Source organism: Sesamum indicum, linkage group LG2, assembly GCF_000512975.1.
Source record: "Sesamum indicum cultivar Zhongzhi No. 13 linkage group LG2, S_indicum_v1.0, whole genome shotgun sequence".
Lineage (NCBI taxonomy): Eukaryota > Viridiplantae > Streptophyta > Magnoliopsida > Lamiales > Pedaliaceae > Sesamum > Sesamum indicum.
This window is the reverse complement of record NC_026146.1, coordinates 13,604,117-13,626,203: the sequence shown is the minus strand read 5'-3', so window position 1 is coordinate 13,626,203 and position 22,087 is coordinate 13,604,117. Positions and strand designations below refer to the sequence as shown.

Genomic DNA, 22,087 nt, shown 5'->3' with positions numbered 1-22,087 from the left:
ATCCTTATACATCTTTCCACTCGTTAATACATGTGGGAGGTACATCTTCATCTTTATAAAGATAATGGATCAGAAAAAATTATTTGTTTCGTCTGTAATAAGTCACTAATAAGTCAACTGGCGATAAAAATAAAATTTTTATTCAATTTTTTTTGCTAATATTAGCAATTTTCGTAAAATTTGACTAATGAAGATATCTAGGTTTAAGATGAAAAAAATATCTTAGATATAATTCTTTAATCTATTAGAGACTTATATATAATTATATTAAATCTCATGAGAAAACCGTGTAATTATCTCAATAGTATTTTCAAACTATATCCACCATTTGTCCCATATAAGAAATAAATGGTCCCGAATTAATTTTTTTTTTTAAAAGAGAAAAAATTAAGATGTTTCATTGTCGTCTACCCTTATCTGGAAAGCGAAAAAGAGGAGGAATCTGTGGCGAGTAAGTGAGGGACATCTTCTAGAAGGAACACGTGAGGAGTGACGACGACGACCCTTGTCTCAGGGCTCGCTGTTGGGTCTATTTTAGCAACGACCCTCCACCATTGTTCGATGACTTGCTCAATAACAATACATAATAATAATACAAGGAAAATATTTTAAATAAAAGTAATGCTATACTTATTTCCTAAGCTAAATTATATTTTTTTATTTTGAACAATGTTGGTTTTTATATTTTATCATATAAATATTTTTGGATTAATTTATCATTTTAAACTTATAAAATTTATATATATGACTGTATTCTTCTTGATTTTTTTGCAGAAAAATATATACAGTGTACATGTGAAAAGTATCACATCACATTATTCTTGAATATCACAATATACTGCATGTGATTTTTTCGATAAAAATAACCATCTACGGCAAGGTGCAAATTTATCAAATTTGAGATGGTAAGTTGATAAAAAAAAATATTAGATGACAAAGTGTAAAAATGGGTATAATTCAGTTGACAAAATATAATTTAACCTGTTTTTTACGAAAAATTAAATTGATATGCCATGAGATTAGGTTTAACTACACAAATTCTTTGTCATTTGTAAAATTTGAAATATCGGCTTCAAATTATAGTAATTGTTTGGCACATCTGACTTGTTTAGCTTGTTACACAGGTCGTGATGAGGGGTTGTATAATAGAAGTACACTCCTTATTCAATGACAAGATCTCATAGAAATACCCTCATAAGGTATATTACACTAATGTTTTCTCAACGAATATATCTGTAATTTTATAAAAAAAATATATATATAAATTTTTTATTTAATTAGATCTAACATTGAGAAAGTGTTGTGGATGATATGAAATTATTAAAGTTTTGAAAATGAAATGACATTAACCTGAATGCATATTCATGGGAATGGAAGTAGCTTTGGAGAAAGAATAGTGTGGTGTAGATTTAATAATGTATTGTTAGAGGGGGAAGGTGGGGCGGCGGTTGAGCACTTGTGCAGTGGGCTGTCGCTTTGCTTTGTTGTTGTGTGTTTTGAAAATGAAATGACATTAACCTGAATGCATATTCATGGGAATGGAAGTAGCTTTGGAGAAAGAATAGTGTGGTGTAGATTTAATAATGTATTGTTAGAGGGGGAAGGTGGGGCGGCGGTTGAGCACTTGTGCAGTGGGCTGTCGCTTTGCTTTCGTATGTTGTTGTGTTATTTTAAATGTAATGTATGTGATTCCAAGAAAGTAAGGATAGATGGTTGTGGGATTGCCTTTTCATCCCCAATGCCCAATGTCACACTCACTCTCCTCATTTCCACTTCATTTTTTTTTGTCCTTAAATCAAATAAATCAGATGCTATTTAACCCTATTTGGTATATAAAATGAGCAAATACATTCTTATGAAATAAAAATTAGCAAATAAATTACTCCTTTGTATTTGAAAAAATAAAATAAATTACTCCCCTATCAAGTTTAGATAGGGGGATAATTTGCTATTTTAGTTTTTACAGAAAGTTTTTTGCTCATTTCTCATATCAAATGGGGTAGACTGCATTTTTCCTATATATATGTATATATATATATATATATATTGTGCAACTTCTTGTTTCAGTTTGGATTTTTTTTGACAATTTTACTTTTTATTAATAACTTTTTTTAATAGTTTAAGTTTTTATATGAGATGTATGATGTAAAGAACAAAAAGTTGTGGATTCGAATTTTACAATTACTCATTTATCAAGTGGTGAGATAGCATATTAGAAATATTAAATATTTTAATTTAAGTTTATTGACGAATTGGTTATTCAAAAAATTATATCTATCTGTTATTACAAAGCTAAAAAATAAAAAAAGCTAAATAATATTTAAAATAAAATATAGATTACATAAAAAATTTATTCATATTAAATTTAGTCAATATTATAATATATAATTATGCATATCAAATGAAATTGTGCCCTGGAGGCTGGCAAAATCTTATTTATAGAAGTCGAGCTGTCCTGGCCTCAACTCCACTCTGCTGCAACCTACATTCTTGAGAAATTCCCTTCCTGTCACTCCTCCGCCCTCCGCCCACCCGTACAATGGGCATCCTCTACCACGCGATCAGAATCCCCAAAGCCATCACCATAACCTTCTTCCTCAACATTCTCGCTCACGCCAGATTCCTCTTCATAGGCTTGCTCACGCATCTGGGTCTCTTCAAGCCGCCCCCCGAAGAAAACCCTAATTCCCGACACAACTCCAACAACTACATTCTCATACTCGACCCCTCCTCCCCTTCTCTCGTCCCCATTCCGGTTCACGTCGTCACCGCCGCCATCAAGAACAGAGTCCCCATTGTTCGGTACCGCGATTTTCTCCTCCGCCGTGAAGGGGAAGAGGAGAGGGAAGAAAAGGGGTCGTGTGGGCAAACGACGTGCAGTATTTGCTTGGAGTGTGTACAAGGGAGCGATGAGATCAGAGAGCTCTGCAACTGTAGACATTTGTTCCATAGGGAGTGTTTGGATACTTGGATTGATCAGGGAGAGGTGAATTGCCCCTTGTGTAGGTCCATGTTGTTGCCTCCCAAACTCAGTCTTTTCAGATGTAATGAGAATGGAGATGGGGTTCTTGGAAGTAATAATAGTACTTGATTCTTGATTGATTGCAATTCTTTCATCTGTAATGTTTGCAGTGGAAATTTGCAGAAAAATAGAAACTCAGAAACAGGGGGTGGGAAGTGAAGAAGATGATAGGAGAGAATTTCATTAAAAAGATATCCCTTTCCTTACAATCTCATTTCCTTTTAAAAGCAAGATACAATCCAGACAAAAATGTAAGGATCAAAAGCCTGTAAATGCATTAAAACTTCTGCAAGCTAGCTGTGTAATCCGTCCTTCTTCAGACCATGATTGGCTCTTGTTCTCGCGTGTCTGAATCCTTCAAAATGGGACGACAGCAGCTGTGGCAACGGTCCACTACTTCCCAGCCGTACACGTGTCGCCTGCTTGGCCAAATCCGGAAGGAGGATCCTCCTTCAAATCCCCAATTCTTCCCATTGTCGAATTATGCCCTAATTGCTTCAAAACGACGTCGCTTTGAACTCCTGACTTAAAATTCTTCCCAATTTCCTTCGCGCCCTCGATCCTACGGTCCTCATTAATCGCCTTCATCGGACGATCATCTTTTAAAGTCGCGTTTTCTGGCTGAAACACGACATTCCTTCCTCCTTTTTTTGCTCCTTGTCCCCAAGGATCAAAACCAGGAAATTTGGCAGCAACGGCATAATAATCTTCCCATGTTGCCTGCTCCGGATTGGAATGAGCCCATTGAATCAGCACCTGTGGGACTCCCACATTATTCCTGGGGATTAACCTTCGACCGAGGATAGCAATGGGATAGATTTTGAATACTTCATCCTCTAACTCGGGTAAATTTACAGAAGGGAAATACTTGGACCCTATCTTCTTTTTCAGTAAGGAAACATGGAAGACCGGATGAATTTTAGACCCTTCTGGTAGTTCAAGCTTATAAGCAACCTGGCCAACCTTCTTGAGCACCTTGTAGGGGCCAAAATATTTGGCAGAAAGCTTCAGCTGCTTCCTCAAGGACACAGATGTCTGTTTGTAAGGCTGAAGCTTCAAGAATACTTCATCTCCCACCTGAAACTCCCTCTCCATTCTTTTCTTGTCAGCATAATGCTTCATCCTCTGTTGTGCCTGCTGCAGATTCTCCTTCAGCAACTGCAGAACCTTAGTTCTTTCCTGCATCAGCTCAGCTACATCTGAGTGATGTCCTTGCAAGTAAGGTCCTATGGGGAGCTGTTGGGGTGGGTAGCCATAGAGAGCTTGGAAAGGAGTGGCCTTGAGTCCTGAATGATAATTAGTGTTGAACCACAATTCTGCTAGAGTAAGCCATTGTGCCCATTTCTTTGGCTTTTGCATACACATACACCTGAGGTAGTTCTCAAGACATTGGTTGACTCTTTCTGTTTGGCCATCAGTTTGGGGATGATATGAGGATGACATATCTAGGGAAACACCTGAGAGTGTGAACAATTCCTTCCAGAACCTGCTTGTGAAAACTTTATCCCTGTCTGAAATGATACTAACAGGTAGACCATGCAATTTATAGATATTGTCAAAGAACACCTTGGCAATTACAGTAGCCGTGTAAGGATGTTTGAGGGCTATGAAATGTGAATACTTTGTCAGTCTGTCCACCACAACTAAGATGGAATCCTTACCCTCTGAACTTGGCAATCCTTCAATGAAATCCATAGATACACATGACCAAGCTTGGTCAGGTAATGGCAGAGGTTGCAGCAATCCGGGATATGGATTGTTCTCATGCTTGGCTCTTTGACAGGTCTCACAACCTTTAACCCATTCCTGAACATCAGTTTTCATAGTAGGCCAATAGAATAAGGACTTGATCTGTTGATAAGTACCATGTATGCCAGAATGACCTCCAAGTGCAGAGTCATGTAATGTTTTGAGAACTTTCTCTCTGATTCCTCCATGGCTGCCCACACAAACCCTGCCTCCTCTTTTAAGTACTCCCAAGTCATAACTGTAGTCAGGAAAAGAAGTTGCATCAACAACCTTAGACTGTATTATGGTTTTGAAAAGGGTATTCCCTTCATAGCTAGATTGGATCTCTTGTATCCACAGTGGAATTTGTGTGGATATGGCTTGTAACTGAGCCTCTTCTCCTTGGTGTAACCTTCTGGAAAGGGCATCTGCAGCCCTATTTTCATTCCCTTTTTTATATTGGACCTCGTAGCTAAGCCCCATCAACTTGGTCACCCATTTTTGTTGTAGCATGGAGTCCACCCTTTGATCAAGAATGTGCTTGAGGCTTTTCTGATCAGTCCTTATGATGAAATGACTTCCCAATAAATAATGTCTCCATTTCGTGACAGCCAGTAAGAGAGCCAAAAACTCCTTCTCATAAGTAGACAGCCCCAAGTTTTTTGCAGCTAAAGCCTTACTGAGGTAGGAGATAGGCCTTCCACCTTGCATTAGAACAGCTCCAATTCCCTTTCCACTTGCATCAGTTTCAACAATAAACGGCTGAGAGAAATCAGGCATGGAAAGGGGCTGTGCTGAAATCATCAGCTCCTTAAGATGATTAAAGGCATCTTCAGCTTCAGCATTCCATTCAAAGGCATCCTTCTTAAGCAATGAGGTAAGTGGCTTGCTTATGGCCCCATATCCCTGTATAAATCTCCTGTAGTAGCCAGTGAGACCTAGAAAGCCCCTTAATTCCTTGACACTGGCAGGTATAGGCCACTTAACCATGCACTCAATCTTAAGTGGATCAGTGGATACCCCCTGATGAGATATAATATGTCCCAAGTAATCTATTTCCTTTTGAGCAAAGGAACACTTGCTTTTCTTGGCATACAGTTGATGTTCCTTGAGGAGATGCAATACTTTTTTGAGATGTACCAAGTGTTGGCCCCAATCCTTACTATAGATGAGAATGTCATCAAAAAATACCAATACAAATTTTCTCAAGTAAGGTTCAAAAACAGTGTTCATAAGTGATTGAAATGTGGAGGGGGCATTACACAACCCAAAAGGCATAACAAGGAATTCATAGTGCCCACTATGAGTAATAAAACTTGTTTTTGGAATGTCCTCTTCTCTCATTCTTATCTGAAAATACCCTGATCTCAAATCAATTTTTGAGAAGAATTTAGCTCCATGTAATTCATCTAACAGCTCATCAATGACTGGAATAGGGAAATTATGCTTCACTGTGAGTTTGTTTAGGTACCTGTAGTCAACACACATTCTCCACCCACCATCTTTCTTTTTCACTAATAAAACTGGTGAAGCAAATGAGCTTTGGCTAGATCTTATGATTCCACTGTTCAGCATCTCCTTGACAATCCTCTCTATTTCTGTCTTCTGGCCATAGGCATACCTGTAGGGGTGTTGCCTTTTTGGAATTGCTTCAGGAAGTAGTTCTATCCGATGTTCAATCCTCCTCTCAGGTGGCAGTGAATGTGGTTCCTTGAACACTTCTTCATATAGTTGTAACACTGCTTGTACTTGTGAACTCCCTGTTTCTTCCATTTGAGATTTGTGGCTCAGCAACAATTCTCCTGGAACCTCAATGCTCCTTCCTTTCATCAGTTGGGCTAAGGAATATGTGGATACTGCCCCTCCTTTTGCCCTGCAAGGTAATGATCTAAGTGTCACCTTGTTAGTACCTCGAGTGAGAGTCAGTCTTCCCTGATGAAAATCAAGTTCAATGGGGTTATACATCCCAAGCCAGTCACAGCCCAATATTAAATCATAGCCCCCAAGCTTGAGCAATTTAACTGAGTGTGTAAATTTGTGCCCCTGTACCTCCCAATTAAACTTGGGACAAGTCAAATGGCTACTGATTTTACTCCCATCTGCTACCCTCACCATCATTGGAAGTGTCTCCTCAAGCTTGCACCCCAAAATCCCAGCTACTTTTTCATCAATAAAACAGTGTGTGCTGCCACTATCTATGAGGATAAGTATTTCCTTATCCCCTACTATCCCTTCCAACCTCAAGGTCCTGTAGTAGAACCTCCCTTTCATAGCATGAAGTGAGACAGTCACATCCTCTTCCTTTTCAGCTTCAGATTCAGAAATTTGCTTACCCTGCTCATTCTCTTCACACTCCTTGGCTCCCTCATCCTCTAGCAACATATAGACTTGCCTGTATTTGCATCTATGCCCCGGGGTGTAGGGTTCATCACATCTGTAACAAAGGTTTTTCTCTCTTTTGGCCCTCACTTCAGCCTCAGTTAGGTATCTGGTGGGTTGGTGAAATGGTCTTGGTGAAGGATTTTTGTTAGGTGGTTTAAAGGGTGGTTTTGGAGGTAGGTTTTTAGTGGGGTGTTGGGCCTTTTTTAATATGGCATTGACCATTTGTTCCTGGTTCCTGGCAAGGTTGATGGCCTGGTACAGAGAGGTTGGTTCACAGTTGTTAACATACAGCTTCACTTCATCCTTGAGGCCACTTATGAACTTCATCATAAAGAAGTTCTCATCCAGGTTTCTGTTGAAAATAACCATTTGATCTTTCAATTCCTCAAACCTTTCAAGATAAGAATCCACAGTAGTTTCATGGTGCAATTTGTGGAACTCAGTGGTAACAGTAGCATTGTTGAGGGCTTCAAATCTTCCCAATACATTGACCACGAAATCCTCCCAAGATCTGAACTCCTTCTTCTCCACATACCCTTGGTACCATAGTTCAGCCTTACCTTGCAAGTAGATGGAGGCCATGGATACTCTTTGGTCCTCAGGTATTGGTATCAACTGGAAATACCTCGAGCACCTCCTCACCCATCCTCTTGCATTTTCCCCATTGAACTGTGGAAATTCTAGCCTGTTCAAGATATTGTATGTTCCAGAACTTTGGTTCCCACTGGTTTCATGTCTGGTGCTGCTTTCCCCTTCCTGTCTGAGAGCATTATATGGTGTAGCTCTGAAGTTGGATCCCTTGTCCACAGTAGCTGTTAATCCTTCTCCCAGTATCGACTTGTTTCTGTTATATTGCTGCATTTGATCGGCCATGCTTTGCAGCTGCTGCTGTAAACTGGTCATGTTATGCTCCATATTGAGCATTGAAGCTTGGAGACCCTCTTGTACTTCTAACATTTGATCCATTCTTCCATGAAGTTCATCTACACTAGCCTCTCTCTTTGCCCTTTCATCTAAAAACATGATATCCGCTTTCTTTTGAGCTTCTTGCAATTCTTTTAGACGTGTCCCATCAGCCATTTTCTTATAGTATTGTAGTTTTTAAGGTCCAAGGAAGGTCTGGCTCTGAGGCCAAATGTAATGTTTGCAGTGGAAATTTGCAGAAAAATAGAAACTCAGAAACAGGGGGTGGGAAGTGAAGAAGATGATAGGAGAGAAAATTCAGAATTTTCATTAAAAAAGATATCCTTTCCTTACAATCTCATTTTAAAAGCAAGGCAAGATACAATCCAGACAAAAATGTAAGGATCAAAAGTCTGTAAATGCATTAAAACTTCTGCAAGCTAGCTGTGTAATCCGTCCTTCTTCAGGCCATGATTGGCTCTTGTTCTCGCGTGTCTGAATCCTTCAAAATGGGACGACAGCAGCTGTGGCAACGGTCCACTACTTCCCAGCCGTACACGTGTCGCCTGCTTGGCCAAATCCGGAAGGAGGATCCTCCTTCAAATCCCCAATTCTTCCCATTGTCGAATTATGCCCTAATTGCTTCAAAACGACGTCGCTTTGAACTCCTGACTTAAAATTCTTCCCAATTTCCTTCGCGCCCTCGATCCTACGGTCCTCATTAATCGCCTTCATCGGACGATCATCTTTTAAAGTCGCGTTTTCTGGCTGAAACACGACATCATCACAGTGCTCTTTGTTGCATTATGGCTGCTTTTGGGTTGCACAGGTACGGAGATTTTTTTTTATCTACCTGTCGAATCGAATCAATCACCGCTTGTCTTAAAATGTGAACTAGTCACATAATGATTGTACATAGATCTGATCCAAGATACAATTATTGTTGGAGTTACTGGTGCTCTGCTTTTCTTGATTTGAGTTTTGTTGGATGACTACTCAGTGAGTTGTGTATGGCTTTCACGTATGGTTTCAGGCTCCAAAGATTGAATCGTTGGCTTGAAACACTCAGGCAGGTGAGAAAGGAAGGAAGTAATTTGAGAAAAATACTTAATCAGATCAATCAAGGAAAATGTAATTTAACACCCTCTGGTAGATAAATGAGAAAAACAATCCTGTGAAAAATAAAGTATTAAATTATTATTTAAATTTTAAAAAATGAAGCAAATTACTCTTTTATCTAAACCATTAATAAAGATAATTTGTTTTTATTTTTTTAAATATAAAGATAATTTGTTAATTCTTGATTTGCTCGTTTCACACGCCACAGGGTAAATTGCGAATTATGTTTAAGTATAATTGTATATCAATTACACAACTAGTATTTTATACTTATTTTATGATTGCTTCTGATATGATCAAACTCGATTCAAATTAGAATTTTCTCTAGCATTCATGGGGTAATTTTTAACTGGAGATAGTATTTTGAGCTGTGCACCAAGATCTGTTAACCTTTGTTAAAACATGAAGATCAAGGGAGGGATTGCTTGTGATTCAACATCATCTCATGTCGAAATGAGATTGGTTGAGATGGGATTTTTTTAAGTATAATTTTCAAAAAAGTTCACACAAGCAATTGCATTTCCGGTGGAAAAATATTTTACCAAATGAGAAAATATGAAATTATTGCATGGCATTCTTGATGGTGCCGTCCAAATAGTGCAGTTTAAAAACAAGTGAAAGGCTCTAGACATCATCGAAGGACCAACAACAATTGGCTTTCTTGATGACAAAGGGATGAAAAATAAGACAAATTGGTTTAGTATGGTTCTACTATTTAAATATGTATGTTTGGACATGACAACATGATTGAGGGACTCTGGAATCTGCCTTTATATTATTATTGAGCTGTAATTTGCAATATTATTTCTTACAATGTTTTTAGAATTGAATTCGAGATTGAATTAATTCAGTTATTGGATCATTGGTTGTATATTTATGAACCGATCCAAATATTTAGCGAGTTTTAATCTTCAATTTTGAATTCCGATTTTTAATATATTAATAGTTCCCTAACCTGCTTTTGGTATTCATTGTATATTTTTGTATTTTGGGGGTCAAAGGCAATTTACCGCCCTTAGAAAGGTTAAAAAAATCTTAAAAAAAAAAAACAAAAAGAATCCTTGATATTTGAAAAATGAAGTAAAAATTAAACCCTTGGGTGGAGGGCAAAGTGCATTGTTTTTCAAATATCATGGGATTTTTTTATATATATTGTTTTATAAGAGGATCTTTTAAATATTTTAAATTTTACCGAGAGCGAATTGAAATTAACTCGTGTGTTCTATATATGAATGCACATATCTACTTGATGTCTATATTTACGATTAATAGACAAATGAACTTAAAAATTTTAAATTAACAATAGCATTTCGATTTTGATATCTCATTTCACTTGCTTAATGATCAAGAAATAAAATAAGTACGTAAGTTCTGATTAAATAATTTAAATGCACTCGTTCATTTATTTTTTATTCTTTTTTATGAAAATTTTATTTATAGTCGAATTGTGAAATACACTCGATGATTTTGTAGACAATTCTCGCATGTCCGGGACGTGAAATTGATTTACCTCAATTGATTTGAATAGTCTAGAATAGAGTAGTGTAGAGCTAGTTGAGCTGTATCCATCAGTGTTGTCTTTGTGGTTGCAATCATGGAGATTTGGTTTAGGTGAAGAAGGTTAACTGAAAGCATGAAATGTAGCTCATTCACCTAATTTCTAATTACTTAGCTCACCTAACTCTACATTTCTCACAATTGGAAAATTCAATGCTGGTTATGTGAATTTGTACACAATATTTTACAATATCATTCTTTAAAATTTCTTACAAATGCTTTTTTACCATTCTATATTAATCTTTTATACATCTTCATCTGAAAAGTTTATGGGTTTACGTACCCAAACGCCCTCTAAATTTGAATTACTAGGTTGTTTGATGCAGTTTACGTTGTAATTTTTAATAAAATTAAATAAAGAAATACATAGATTAGGTTGGGAAAAAAAGAAGAAATGTCTGTCCACATAGGAGAATGATGGACAATGCATAAAGCGTTATAGGGGTGAGTGTTATACACTCACATTTCTCTATCACATGAAAAGTTTATTGGTATAATAAACTCCTTATATTAAGTTCAAGTCCAAATTTGAGGGTGTCCCACACGGGCTCCGCTCGTCCGCTCTGCCTTGGCTCCAAGCGTTGGATGTTTGGGCGAATATTTCAGTCTCAAGATATATCTATTTGTGGCAAAAATATTTTGATTTATTTTAACAGTTAAAAAATTGAATTCTGTTTTTAAATTCTGCACGGTTGTGGTAATTAGTCATGAGTTGTTAGCAATTATTGGTCTTAGTTTTCATTTTTGTGGCAAAAACTGCATCAAATATCATTTAACGAGACTTTTTATTCAAATTAAATTTTTACGTGACAAACATATATATATATATATGTATATATATAAAGCTATTTGTGATAATAAATTTACTGCACTTTTTTAGATAAGTTTATAATACGAAAAGGTTTCAAATTATTTAAATCTCATTTTGAGCTCTATTTATTAATATTGTGATGAATTTTGTATTTATTTAATATGAAACTATTTTAAAAAATTTGATATTTTTGCTGGAATTTAAATCCATTCATTTAAATTGAGTTTCAAACTACTTTACCATACATCTTTTTTGAAGGTCAAGTGATAATCAAATATTGATTTTGTATTTGGCCCAAAAAGCATATTATTTTCATTAAAGAAATTTTTATTTATTAGTAGTTGTTTGTGGTATGAATATATATTTGAAATATTTAAAAAATATAAATAATGTAATATTCTTGAAAAAAATTTATTACATGTATTTATTTGATTGATTTTTTTTATAAGTAAAGTAAAGTGAATATAAAATTTGAAATATATTAAAGAAAGAAAATAAATATAAAAAAAAGATAATACAAAAAGTAATTGACAAAAAAGCAAATAATATTTGAGAGAGAAAAAAGTAAATTAAATTAAATTAAGAGAGAAAATTTTTACCACTTAAAAATAGTGGAGATAATGAGAAGTTAGAAAGTGAAATAAAAAGTAAATATATAAAAGTAGACCATCGACACTAATTTTAACCTCTTAAATTATTAAGAAAATATAGATAAACCAATAATATATTTTAGAATTAATTATTTTTAGACTCCTTTTAAGAGTTTGAAATTATACTTTCCTCCAAAAATAATTGTAAAATTACACTTGCACCACGTTCAATGATTCTTTTTTTATAATTGTACCCCTTCTCTTAGAGTTCGGACATAAAAATATAAAAATAAACAAAAGAATTTATATAAATTTTTAATTTTTTCCCTTATTATCATTCTGTTTAATTTATTAATAAAAACGTCCTAATAATATTTTTATATTTGTAAAGGAGTAACTATAATATATATAAAATTAAAATAGTGCATCGGTTGATGAATGAAAAAATTAATTAGGTTGTCATGAAGACAAATATAAATACGATATTAAAACACTCACTTTCAACAATGTCAACAATAATTAGGTTGTCATGAAGACAAATATAAATACGATATTAAAACACTCACTTTCAACAAAGTCAAGATGGCCGAGCGGTCTAAGGCGCCAGTTTCAGGTACTGGTCCGAAAGGGCGTGGGTTCAAATCCCACTCTTGACATCTCCTTCCTCCAATGGAAATTCATTTTCCTATCTTTTTATTCGCATAAAGATGAAGACTATCCATTAGCTTTTACTTCATTTTGACATAATTACTTTTTGTTTTTTAATTAAAACATGAAAAATTATTTACTATATTCACGTAGGAATAGTGTGGTGCGAAAATTAGTATTAAAAAAATAAAAGAATTATCCATATCCAAATGGAGGTTAACAACACCAACGCACCAAAAATTTGTGAAGCTGAAAATACTTATAACTTAATCAACTTTTTAAATTTTATATTAATTGATATATTTATTTTATTTTATTTATTTCTTTATTTCTTGTTTAACGTTATGTACTAATTTATAAGTGAAAAAATTACTCATTATATGCATGTATGAATAGCGTACCACAACTGTTAGTATTTCTAAACAGAAAGAAAGAAAGCAACAAAAAAAAAACTCAATTTAAGGGTATTATTGATATAACAACAAAATTGATATTGCGGTATCATAACTGCCGATTGTGAGAGAAAAATACATTTTCTTATATATTAGTGCGAACTATCTATATATAATAAAATAAAAATATTGAGGCCATCCAAATAAGTGCCATGTATGCATACTTGAATAATTTTTTGCATTCTATTTTCTAATGTAAGAGATTAAATTAATTAATAACATAATTTAATTTTATGATGTCAAGAAAACATATTGTAGATTAATTTTTATATCTAGAATTATTTTCTTACTGATTTTGTATCAGATTTTAGATCAATAACCAATTAATCAATTTATATTATAAAAGATTGAAGTACTTATACTTTTTCATAATTATTATTTCTTTTTAAGAAATATATGTAACTGTCCCGTGTCTTGACACTGGATACAAATTAGTGTTCCTATATCTATTTATACTCAAGTTTAAATTAATTTCTTCAATTGTATTTATTCTTTTGTAATAAGATTGTTAAATTTTAGAATAAATTATCAATTAAAATTTTAAAATAAATAAATTAATAATTGAATTTTAAATTAAAATTTATAATAAAATTTGACTCATGTATATCAATTCACAATAAGCACATAGCAAATTTGGGTCTCGTCCATTTTTGACATATTGATCCAAGATAAAAATATAAAATTATTCTTTTATTTTGTATTGACTAAATGAGTCGAAAAATGTTCACGTATGACCCCTTAGGAGATTGATCCATCAAAGTCTATAGTATTCAAATCTAATAGAAATAAATCCAAGTTATATTTGATCTGAATAAGTAAATCACTTAAGAATAAATATAAATATAAGTCATTCAAACATGTTAGATGAAAATAAATATCAGAAGTGTTAAATATAATTTTTAAAATTATAAAATGATTACGTATAATTGCACTGTATATTAGGAAAGAGTATGTAATTGTCCCAATTTATTAAAATTAAACGATTTTTCAGATTTTCTTTTTTCTATTTCACAAAAATATAAGGGCAAAATGGAGTCTGGTGACATTGGTCAATACTCTAGGGAAGGGGGAAGGTGTATTTATTTTTAAAAAAAAACCGCCATCGCGCCCTTGCCCCCGCCGCCGCCCTCCTTCCGCCTCCCTTCACCCCTCTCCCCTACACGTCCCGCGCCCCTCCCCTTCCCTCTCCAATCGCCGCCTCCCCCTTCCCCTCCCGTCGCGATGGCTTGATTGATATAATTCTCTCATACGCTTGTCAGAATTTGGAGTAGAGACTTTGCCCTTTCCCGCAAATAGGACTGAGGTAGCATTGACTGCGTTGGATGGCAGAATGATTTGCATATGATTATCTAAACTGCATGCTCTGCATGCTAGGTGTGTGCTTCCTTCAATTAAAGTGATTTTTTCAAATCTTTATGTTTCTGTTTTTTTTTTTCCTGTATTTGTTATATCAGTTATGTATGAGATGTTAAAGCGATTGTTTTTGTTGGAATTGAATGATAAAGGGCTCTTTACTAGCATTTTGTTGAAGGTAGTACTATTTCTATTAGCTGTTTGATTACCTGGTATTTGGATTAGATTAGGTAATAATAGTTCTCTTTGGTCTTCCTGATGGGAAGGGCTTAAGGTGGAAGCTTGTTTCTGTTAACCTGCTTAGAGCATGAGTAATTAGGGTATCAGGTGGTTATTGCAACTAGCTTGGTTGCTCATCTCAGATTAAAGAACCATAAAGTTGTCCAACGTGCTGAAAACATCTCTATTTTATAAAAGAATGCAGTTTAACATTTTTCATCATCCTTTGATATTTAATTTACTTCTGTCTGTTATCTTTTCCTTATCTTCTAATGTATATTTGCAATTGTGTTGAATTATCTAAACTGGACAGAAAGTTATTGAGGACCCCTCAACTGCTGCCGTTACCTCAACCACAAGCTTGGGGCCTGATCAGCATCAGTCAGCAATGGTCTCCAAGCTAATGAGGAACCCCAGCACCCTTCTCCAGAAACTCCTCTTATCCTCTCCAAACCCAATTTTCCTCCTCTGGCACCATCCTCCACCTCCTTACTCCTATACTCGAATACAAACTTATGTAGAGGTGTACATGAAATGGAAGAAAGACCCATACTTTGATTCCATTGATTCCATTCACAAGTCCCTTGAACTCAAGACCATCATCTCTCTGAAAAACTTCTTTGTATCATCTTCCTCCGCTCCAGAAGACAATTATTGTATACCTATCTCATCTGTCTCCAAGAAAGGTTCAGACTTTGGCATAAGCATCAAAGTTGCAAGGTTCTTGAGGAACTATCCTTCTTTCTTTGAGGAGTTCGAGGGCCCCCTTTACAGTTTACCTTGGTTTAGACTGACTCAGAAAGCAATTGAGCTTGATAAGGAGGAAAGGATGGTTTATGAAGTATTTAAAGGTGATATCGTTGGGAGATTAAAGAAGCTTATATTGATGAGTGGGACTAGAAAGATGCTTCCTTTAAAAGTAATTAAGGGCTTGCGGTGGTATCTAGGTTTGCCTGATGAGTTTTTCACGGACCCTTTGAATTATATTGGAGACGGGTCTTTTCAAATTGTGAATATAGAAGATGGATTGAAGGGGTTGGCAATTTCTGTGGAATATGATGATAGAAAAGGTGGTAAAATTTTGTCTATGATGCAAAAGAATGCAATGAGTAGAGGAGTATATGGTGGGGGTGCAGATGAGGCAATTGCATTTCCTCTGTTTCCCTCTAAAGGATTGAGGTTGAAGCAGAAGATAAAAGATTGGTTGGATGAATTTCAAAGGCTTCCTTACATCTCTCCATACGATGATTTTTCATGTTTGAATCCCGACAGTGATATATCAGAGAAACGGGTAGTGGGTTTGCTTCATGAATTATTGTGTCTGTTTGTTGAACATGCTGCTGAAAGAAAGTTCCTTTTTTCTTTGAGAAAATACTTGGGGTTGCCACAGAAGGTTCACAAGGCGTTTGAGAGGCATCCTCATATGTTTTATTTGTCGTTGAAGAATAAAACCTGCACCGCTATTCTGAAAGAAGCTCACTGTGATGAGCTGGCTATAGACCCGCATCCACTGGCAAAGGTGAGGAAAGAATATATTGCTTTGATGAAGGAATCGGTTGTTATGCTAAGGAATAAAAGGATGAACAGTTGTAGGGCTCTTCATGGAGAAAACATTTGCTCAGAAGATTTGCATTCTGCAGATGATGAAAGGTCTCAGCTTGCAGAAGCTGATTCTGCTATCAGGAGCAACATTATTGGCTAGGGCTGGAAAACTGTGTTAGTCAATTTTGCAGCAACTGCTAGCATGAAGAGTAATTCTTTGGGATCGGATGGTATTGATGAGAATACACTAATGGATGGACAATCAAATCGTTGAATCTGACCTTATGTTTTAACCCCTGTATAAAATAGCTCTGTAAAAAATGATACTGGACATCATAAGAACTAAGAATAGCATATTCACCTGAAAGGATCATAGTTCTTGAGAGTATGGTAAGCTTGGAAGAGCTTGCTCACTGCCAGCGAACCGTCAAACATGTCATTTATGGAATTTCTGGGATGGGCCCTGGAGGTGAGTTTGTACAGCAGCTAACATTCTTAGGAGTCAGGACTACTGCTCTAGTTCTCTGGTACTCTCTGACGCCAAATGATTTTAGTTTTCTCATATGGAGAAGTATTTCTTTTTAAAGGATATATTGTGCATGCATTTGAAGCTGCTAATCTACAGTTAAGAGTAGAATGAAAATGGCCATTATGACTCTTAATTTTGCTCCAAAACGTGAATGTTGATGAGTAGCTCCAAAAGAAATACGAGAAATGTTGTATCTTTGCTGAGTAGCTCCACAAGGAATATGAGAAATTTCTCATCTTTGCTGAGGAAATGCTTTTTGTCTTTTCAAACTTTTGGAGTTGATTATCCATATTTTTTGTTGTTTGATGGATTATCAATGATATTATTTCATTTGTTCATGATTTTTTCTGTTTTATCGGGATATGCATTTGATCAGCTATGTTGATTTCCAACATACAATCAACAAAATTTTGTCTGAAATTATATGCCAATGTATAATTCCCCCTTTCTTCTTGTCCGCAAGATAGTATGTTCCCTGTTTTACGAAAGAGCAAAGCAAGAGAACCTAAAGCGCATCACAATTTTCGACTTATCTGTTCAATGGCTATCTCGTAGGCATTCTTGTTCTGGCCGAAGAGGCGTTGCCTATCCAAATCTAGCTTTAATTTTTCATCAAGCCACAATAACTCTATTAGCGCTATTTGTGCTACTTTTGCGAATTCCCTTTTGAGTTGGTTCGAAATCTTTTAATGTACTAGTGCCTCATGAACTGTTGTGGAGTCAAGACCCTCTGCTTCCATTCTCATTTTAGCTTGCTCTCTCTTTAACAGGATAGGAACGTCTTACCAGGACTGAAAGGGAACATGTATGCTCTTCTGCTGTACCATCGTGGATTTGACGGTCATAAGTTGAGCCCTTAAGCTGTACCAGGGTTCTAAGGTAGAACACCTCTCTGTTCTAGACCTGAAAAATTTGCTATCTGCGGTTTGTTTTTTATTAGAGTCTGTTGCTAAAAGATTGATTTATTGCAGAAATCTTCAAGATTTGAGCAGCAACTGAAACGGGGACTTGGAGGATTCATCTCAACCTCATTTTGTTGGAAGAATGTTCCACTGGTAGTATAGTTATGAAATTTATATTCATTTAATACGAACTCATTTGAAAATTTTCATCAACATTTTCACTGATGAAGAAGAAGAAATGGAGTTTCAAAATACTTTACTTGTCAAAGAAGAAAAAAAATACGTCTTTATCAAGGATGATTTAGTCTAATGGTTAACGTTAAGAGTTCATTAGGTTCAAATAAGAGGAAAATGAAAGTAAAAGGTGAAGAGGGAGTAAAGAATAATAGTTTCTTTTTCAACCTGTTTGGTATTATTGGAAGGGAAGTAAATCTCAAATACTTCAATTTGTTTCATACGAGAAAACAGGTTGAGAAAAAAAAAGACTAGTTTTTATAATTTTACTAAATAAGCTTGTCTTTGTTTTATTTTTAAATTTTTGATATACTAAAATTATATTAGTATAACTTTTATTTACTTGTTTTTAATACAAAACGAAGAGAAGGTTATTTAGTACAATTAACAAAATTTGTCTTTTTCAATAATAAAAATATTCATAATAGACTTCGATAAAATGCATATATATATATTGATGACCAAAAGTGAATTAACACTATTAAAGTTCTCAAACTAATTAATTAATATTAAATTAATTCACATGACTAAAGGTGTTGTCTCAATAATTATTTTTAGGAAAAATTATAACTACTCCTTTTGAAATTGAACTCGACAATTAAGGACAATACTGAAAAAATTGGCACATTCAGAATAAATTTTGAGGATTTGAATTTTCCGACCAAATGAGCTGACATGGATGTTGCCGAAATTTTCATGCCAACATGGACTCCAGCGCTCAAATATATATATACCTTACTCTTATTAAGATTATTAAAACTATATCATGACAGAAAATTATTATATTCAATTAATTCATATTGATTAGTGTATTATTTAATATTTGGATTAATTACACTTATACTCTCTTTGAAAATGAAAAATTATAATTTTTCTCAAAAAAATTTCAAAATTACACTTACACATCTCCGAAATTCACTATTTACACCTGAACCCCATTTGTTAGATCTGAAAAAAAATTATTGATGTTACTTTACCCCTCATTTATTGTTCCCATATAATATTTTGTATATTTTTTTTAAAATATGTAATGATGTTAACCTCACTGTATATATATATTGTATTTATCCTTTTATAAGTACAAAAATATAGTAGAAATGTTAAATGAGGGGCAAAATTAAAATTTATATAGTTTTGTTGCTTATATAAGCATTTTCCGATCCAACCTTAACGAAAGAAGGCCAGATATAAATAGAGAAATTTTAGAGGGGTGTAAGTATAATTTTAAAACTTGTTAAAAAAAAAAATCATAATTTCACATTTAAAAAGAAACTTAAGTGTAATTAACCCTTAATAATTTAGTGTTGTGGTGATTGTCATTTCAAAAGCATATAGTCTTGGAAAATGGAAAAATGAAACAAACTCCAAGAAAAGTTGAAGTCACAGAATGTGTAAATGGGCACCGTCCAATGTGAATCCAACGTCCTAAATTGCGTCAAAGTGGGCAAGTAATGTACCCTAAATCTTGACTAAGTTTCAGACGTCATTTTCTTCCTTTTCTGTGATTTGCAAAGTATCAAGCACCGACCTCTCCATATGCTCCTAATCTTTTCTAACTCCTTATATTTGTATTTTAAATTATTTTACTTTTTTTTAAGTTTATTTCTTAATTTTAATATTTTTAAATTTAGTTTTTATTTTAATTCGGTTCCTTTGGTTATTTTCGGTAAAAATATGATCAGATTTTAGTTTTTTGAAGGGTAACAGATCAATTTAAGTTTGATTTTCTTATTATAGTTCCCTAAGTTTGTGAAATTTGTCAAATTAATAATTTTGTAGTTGAAAATCAAGTTCTTTATATTTTTGTATTCTGAATGCTATGTAATTATTTTATGTGAACAATGAGAATTATGAACTCTTATGGACGTAATGATAACATATTGTTTAACTTAAAAGAAATTGTCTATTTTATTTTTTATTTTTAGAAGTTATCACAAAGTCAAAAGTTATGAATAAATTTTATAAAATTATCTAATCTGAAAATATAATTAAAAAATCTAAATTGGTGATTTTTAATCTTAGGATTTAAAGATAAATTTAGAAAAGTTAAACCTTAACAATATTTATTTATTAACAATTGGAGTTTCAAACAAAGGGTTGGTGAAATGTATTTTTTAAATAGATTCTTTGGCGGAGTTCATATATATAAAATTCATTTTAAAAGCCTTTTACAAAACTTTTGCTATAAAATAGGAATTATTTATATAAAAGCCTTTTAAAATGAATTTTTTATATATATGAAATCCACCAAAGAATCTAATTAAAATGTGAAATCCACTAAATTTTTGTTCAAAAACTCAACTGTTAACATTTAAATACTATTAAAATTTAACTTATTTAAATTTATCATTAACTCCTATGATTAAAAATTACTGATTTAGATTTTTTTAATTATATTTTCAAATTATAAATTTTAGTCATAATTTTTAATTTTTGTAACTTCTTAAAATAAAAAATAAAAGAGTCTGTTTATTTTAAATTAAGTTTATTTATTATTATATTTAAAAGAACGTAAAATTTCCATAGTTCATGCATAAGATAATTCAGAAGGCCTGAGTTCTTTTTTTTTTTTTTTAAATAATATTCATTCTCAAGTAAGTTTATGTTTTTCTATTGGAAATTGTATGAGAAATAAAATATGTTTGGATTAAAATATTTTGTGATTCATTTTTATACGAAATAATGTTATTTTTGTGACAGTTTTTGTATAAAAGACATTTTAGAATCGATTTTCCACAAGTGATTTGAACACTCCTAAATCCAACCCCAAACATTCCCTAAGAGATGCATTTGGTGTAGTGGTATCTCACTATTCCCCATGGAAATGATTTGAGTTCAAACTTCCAAATGTGCATTGGGATCTATTATCGAATTTTTAACAGTGAAAACTATATTTAATAGAATCTTTAAATTGGAGGGACTAAATTCGAATAAGTCCTATAGTTGAGGGACCAAAAGTGGTATTCACCTTTTAAATTTGAAAGAAAATCACAATATGACGTATATAATGAAAAGTTATATTTATCGTGCTAATTAATGTTATATAATTAATTTTATAAATATGAAAGTAAGGGGAGGAAACCTGGTGAGGCAGTTGCTATCACCAATCCTGCAAAGAACTTGCAAAATATGGTACATGTGGAGTGTGACCATAATTCAAGAACTTGCAAGAATAGGGAGAAGGTATTAATTGTGTAGTTCACTGTTGGGCATCTGCAAATGTGATAGAGATGTCCAGTGCAGTCTTGAATAAGAAAGTCAAGAAATGCACCATTTTCTCACCCCAAGTAACCTAGCTTTGAATCCTCTTATGAGCATCAGCTTTTTCATTTTTGACAAATTTATTAGTTTTAACCAATTTTTAATGTCGAGAACGGAATCTTTAAACATGGACTAAATACGATGAGTTGAAAATTTGAGGGACTAAATTTGGATAAATGGTGTAATTGAGGAAGTAAAAGTGAAATTTACTCAATTGAAAATCGTGCAAACTTTTATCTATAATGTTATGCAAAAAAAAAAGTGTTATAGACATAAAATGACAATTTTGACATCGTTGCATTAAGTTTTTGTGCTTACAGATAATATGATAAAATAACTAATTTATTCAACTTCCCATGTACGGACTCAAAATTGGTTTTTATTTATTTATTATTTCTAAATATAATATATTGACTTATTGTAAGATTTCATTTATTTTGAGTACATATGTACTAAATTTGCTGAATTTAAAAAGTCTCTCTTTTAATTAATAAAATATTAATTTATCGATAAATTAATATTTTATTAATTAAAAGAGAGACTTTTTAAATTCAGCAAATTTAGTACACATGTATTGAAAATAAATGAATTCATATATGTTTCATTCATTATATTTATGCATCAATCAATTTTTTATAACTAATTAAATATATTCATGTATAATATCAATTCATTGTATACAATTAACTATTATATTCATAGACACATGTATCAATTCATTGGAATTACTTAAATATACATATTTACATTAATTCGTTGCACTTAAATAACTATTATAACCAATTAAATATATTCATGCATGATGAATGACATATACTACATAAATCTCAATATG

The 22,087-nt window shown here is 33.4% G+C and overlaps 2 protein-coding genes and 1 non-coding gene across 4 annotated transcripts; all 3 read left to right on the top strand.

Moving 5' to 3' along the window:
• Nucleotides 2,446–3,138, top strand: LOC105156070 (RING-H2 finger protein ATL16). The gene has a single exon (XM_011072104.2). It carries the CDS (start codon nt 2,540–2,542, stop codon nt 3,089–3,091), a length of 552 nt encoding a protein of 183 aa, XP_011070406.1. The 5' UTR covers nt 2,446–2,539; the 3' UTR covers nt 3,092–3,138.
• Nucleotides 12,689–12,768, top strand: TRNAL-CAG. The gene has a single exon. It is a non-coding gene; the product is annotated as a tRNA-Leu (tRNA).
• Nucleotides 14,324–18,100, top strand: LOC105156069 (protein ROOT PRIMORDIUM DEFECTIVE 1). 2 transcript variants are annotated; one of them, XM_011072103.2, is made up of 4 exons: nt 14,324–14,586; nt 15,098–16,795; nt 17,626–17,734; nt 17,827–18,100. In XM_011072103.2, exon 2 carries the CDS (start codon nt 15,173–15,175, stop codon nt 16,484–16,486), a length of 1,314 nt encoding a protein of 437 aa, XP_011070405.1. In that variant the 5' UTR covers nt 14,324–14,586; nt 15,098–15,172; the 3' UTR covers nt 16,487–16,795; nt 17,626–17,734; nt 17,827–18,100. The 2 variants fall into 2 exon arrangements, with proteins under 2 accessions (XP_011070405.1, XP_011070404.1); XM_011072102.2 differs by having other exon boundaries at nt 15,098–16,853; nt 17,827–18,092.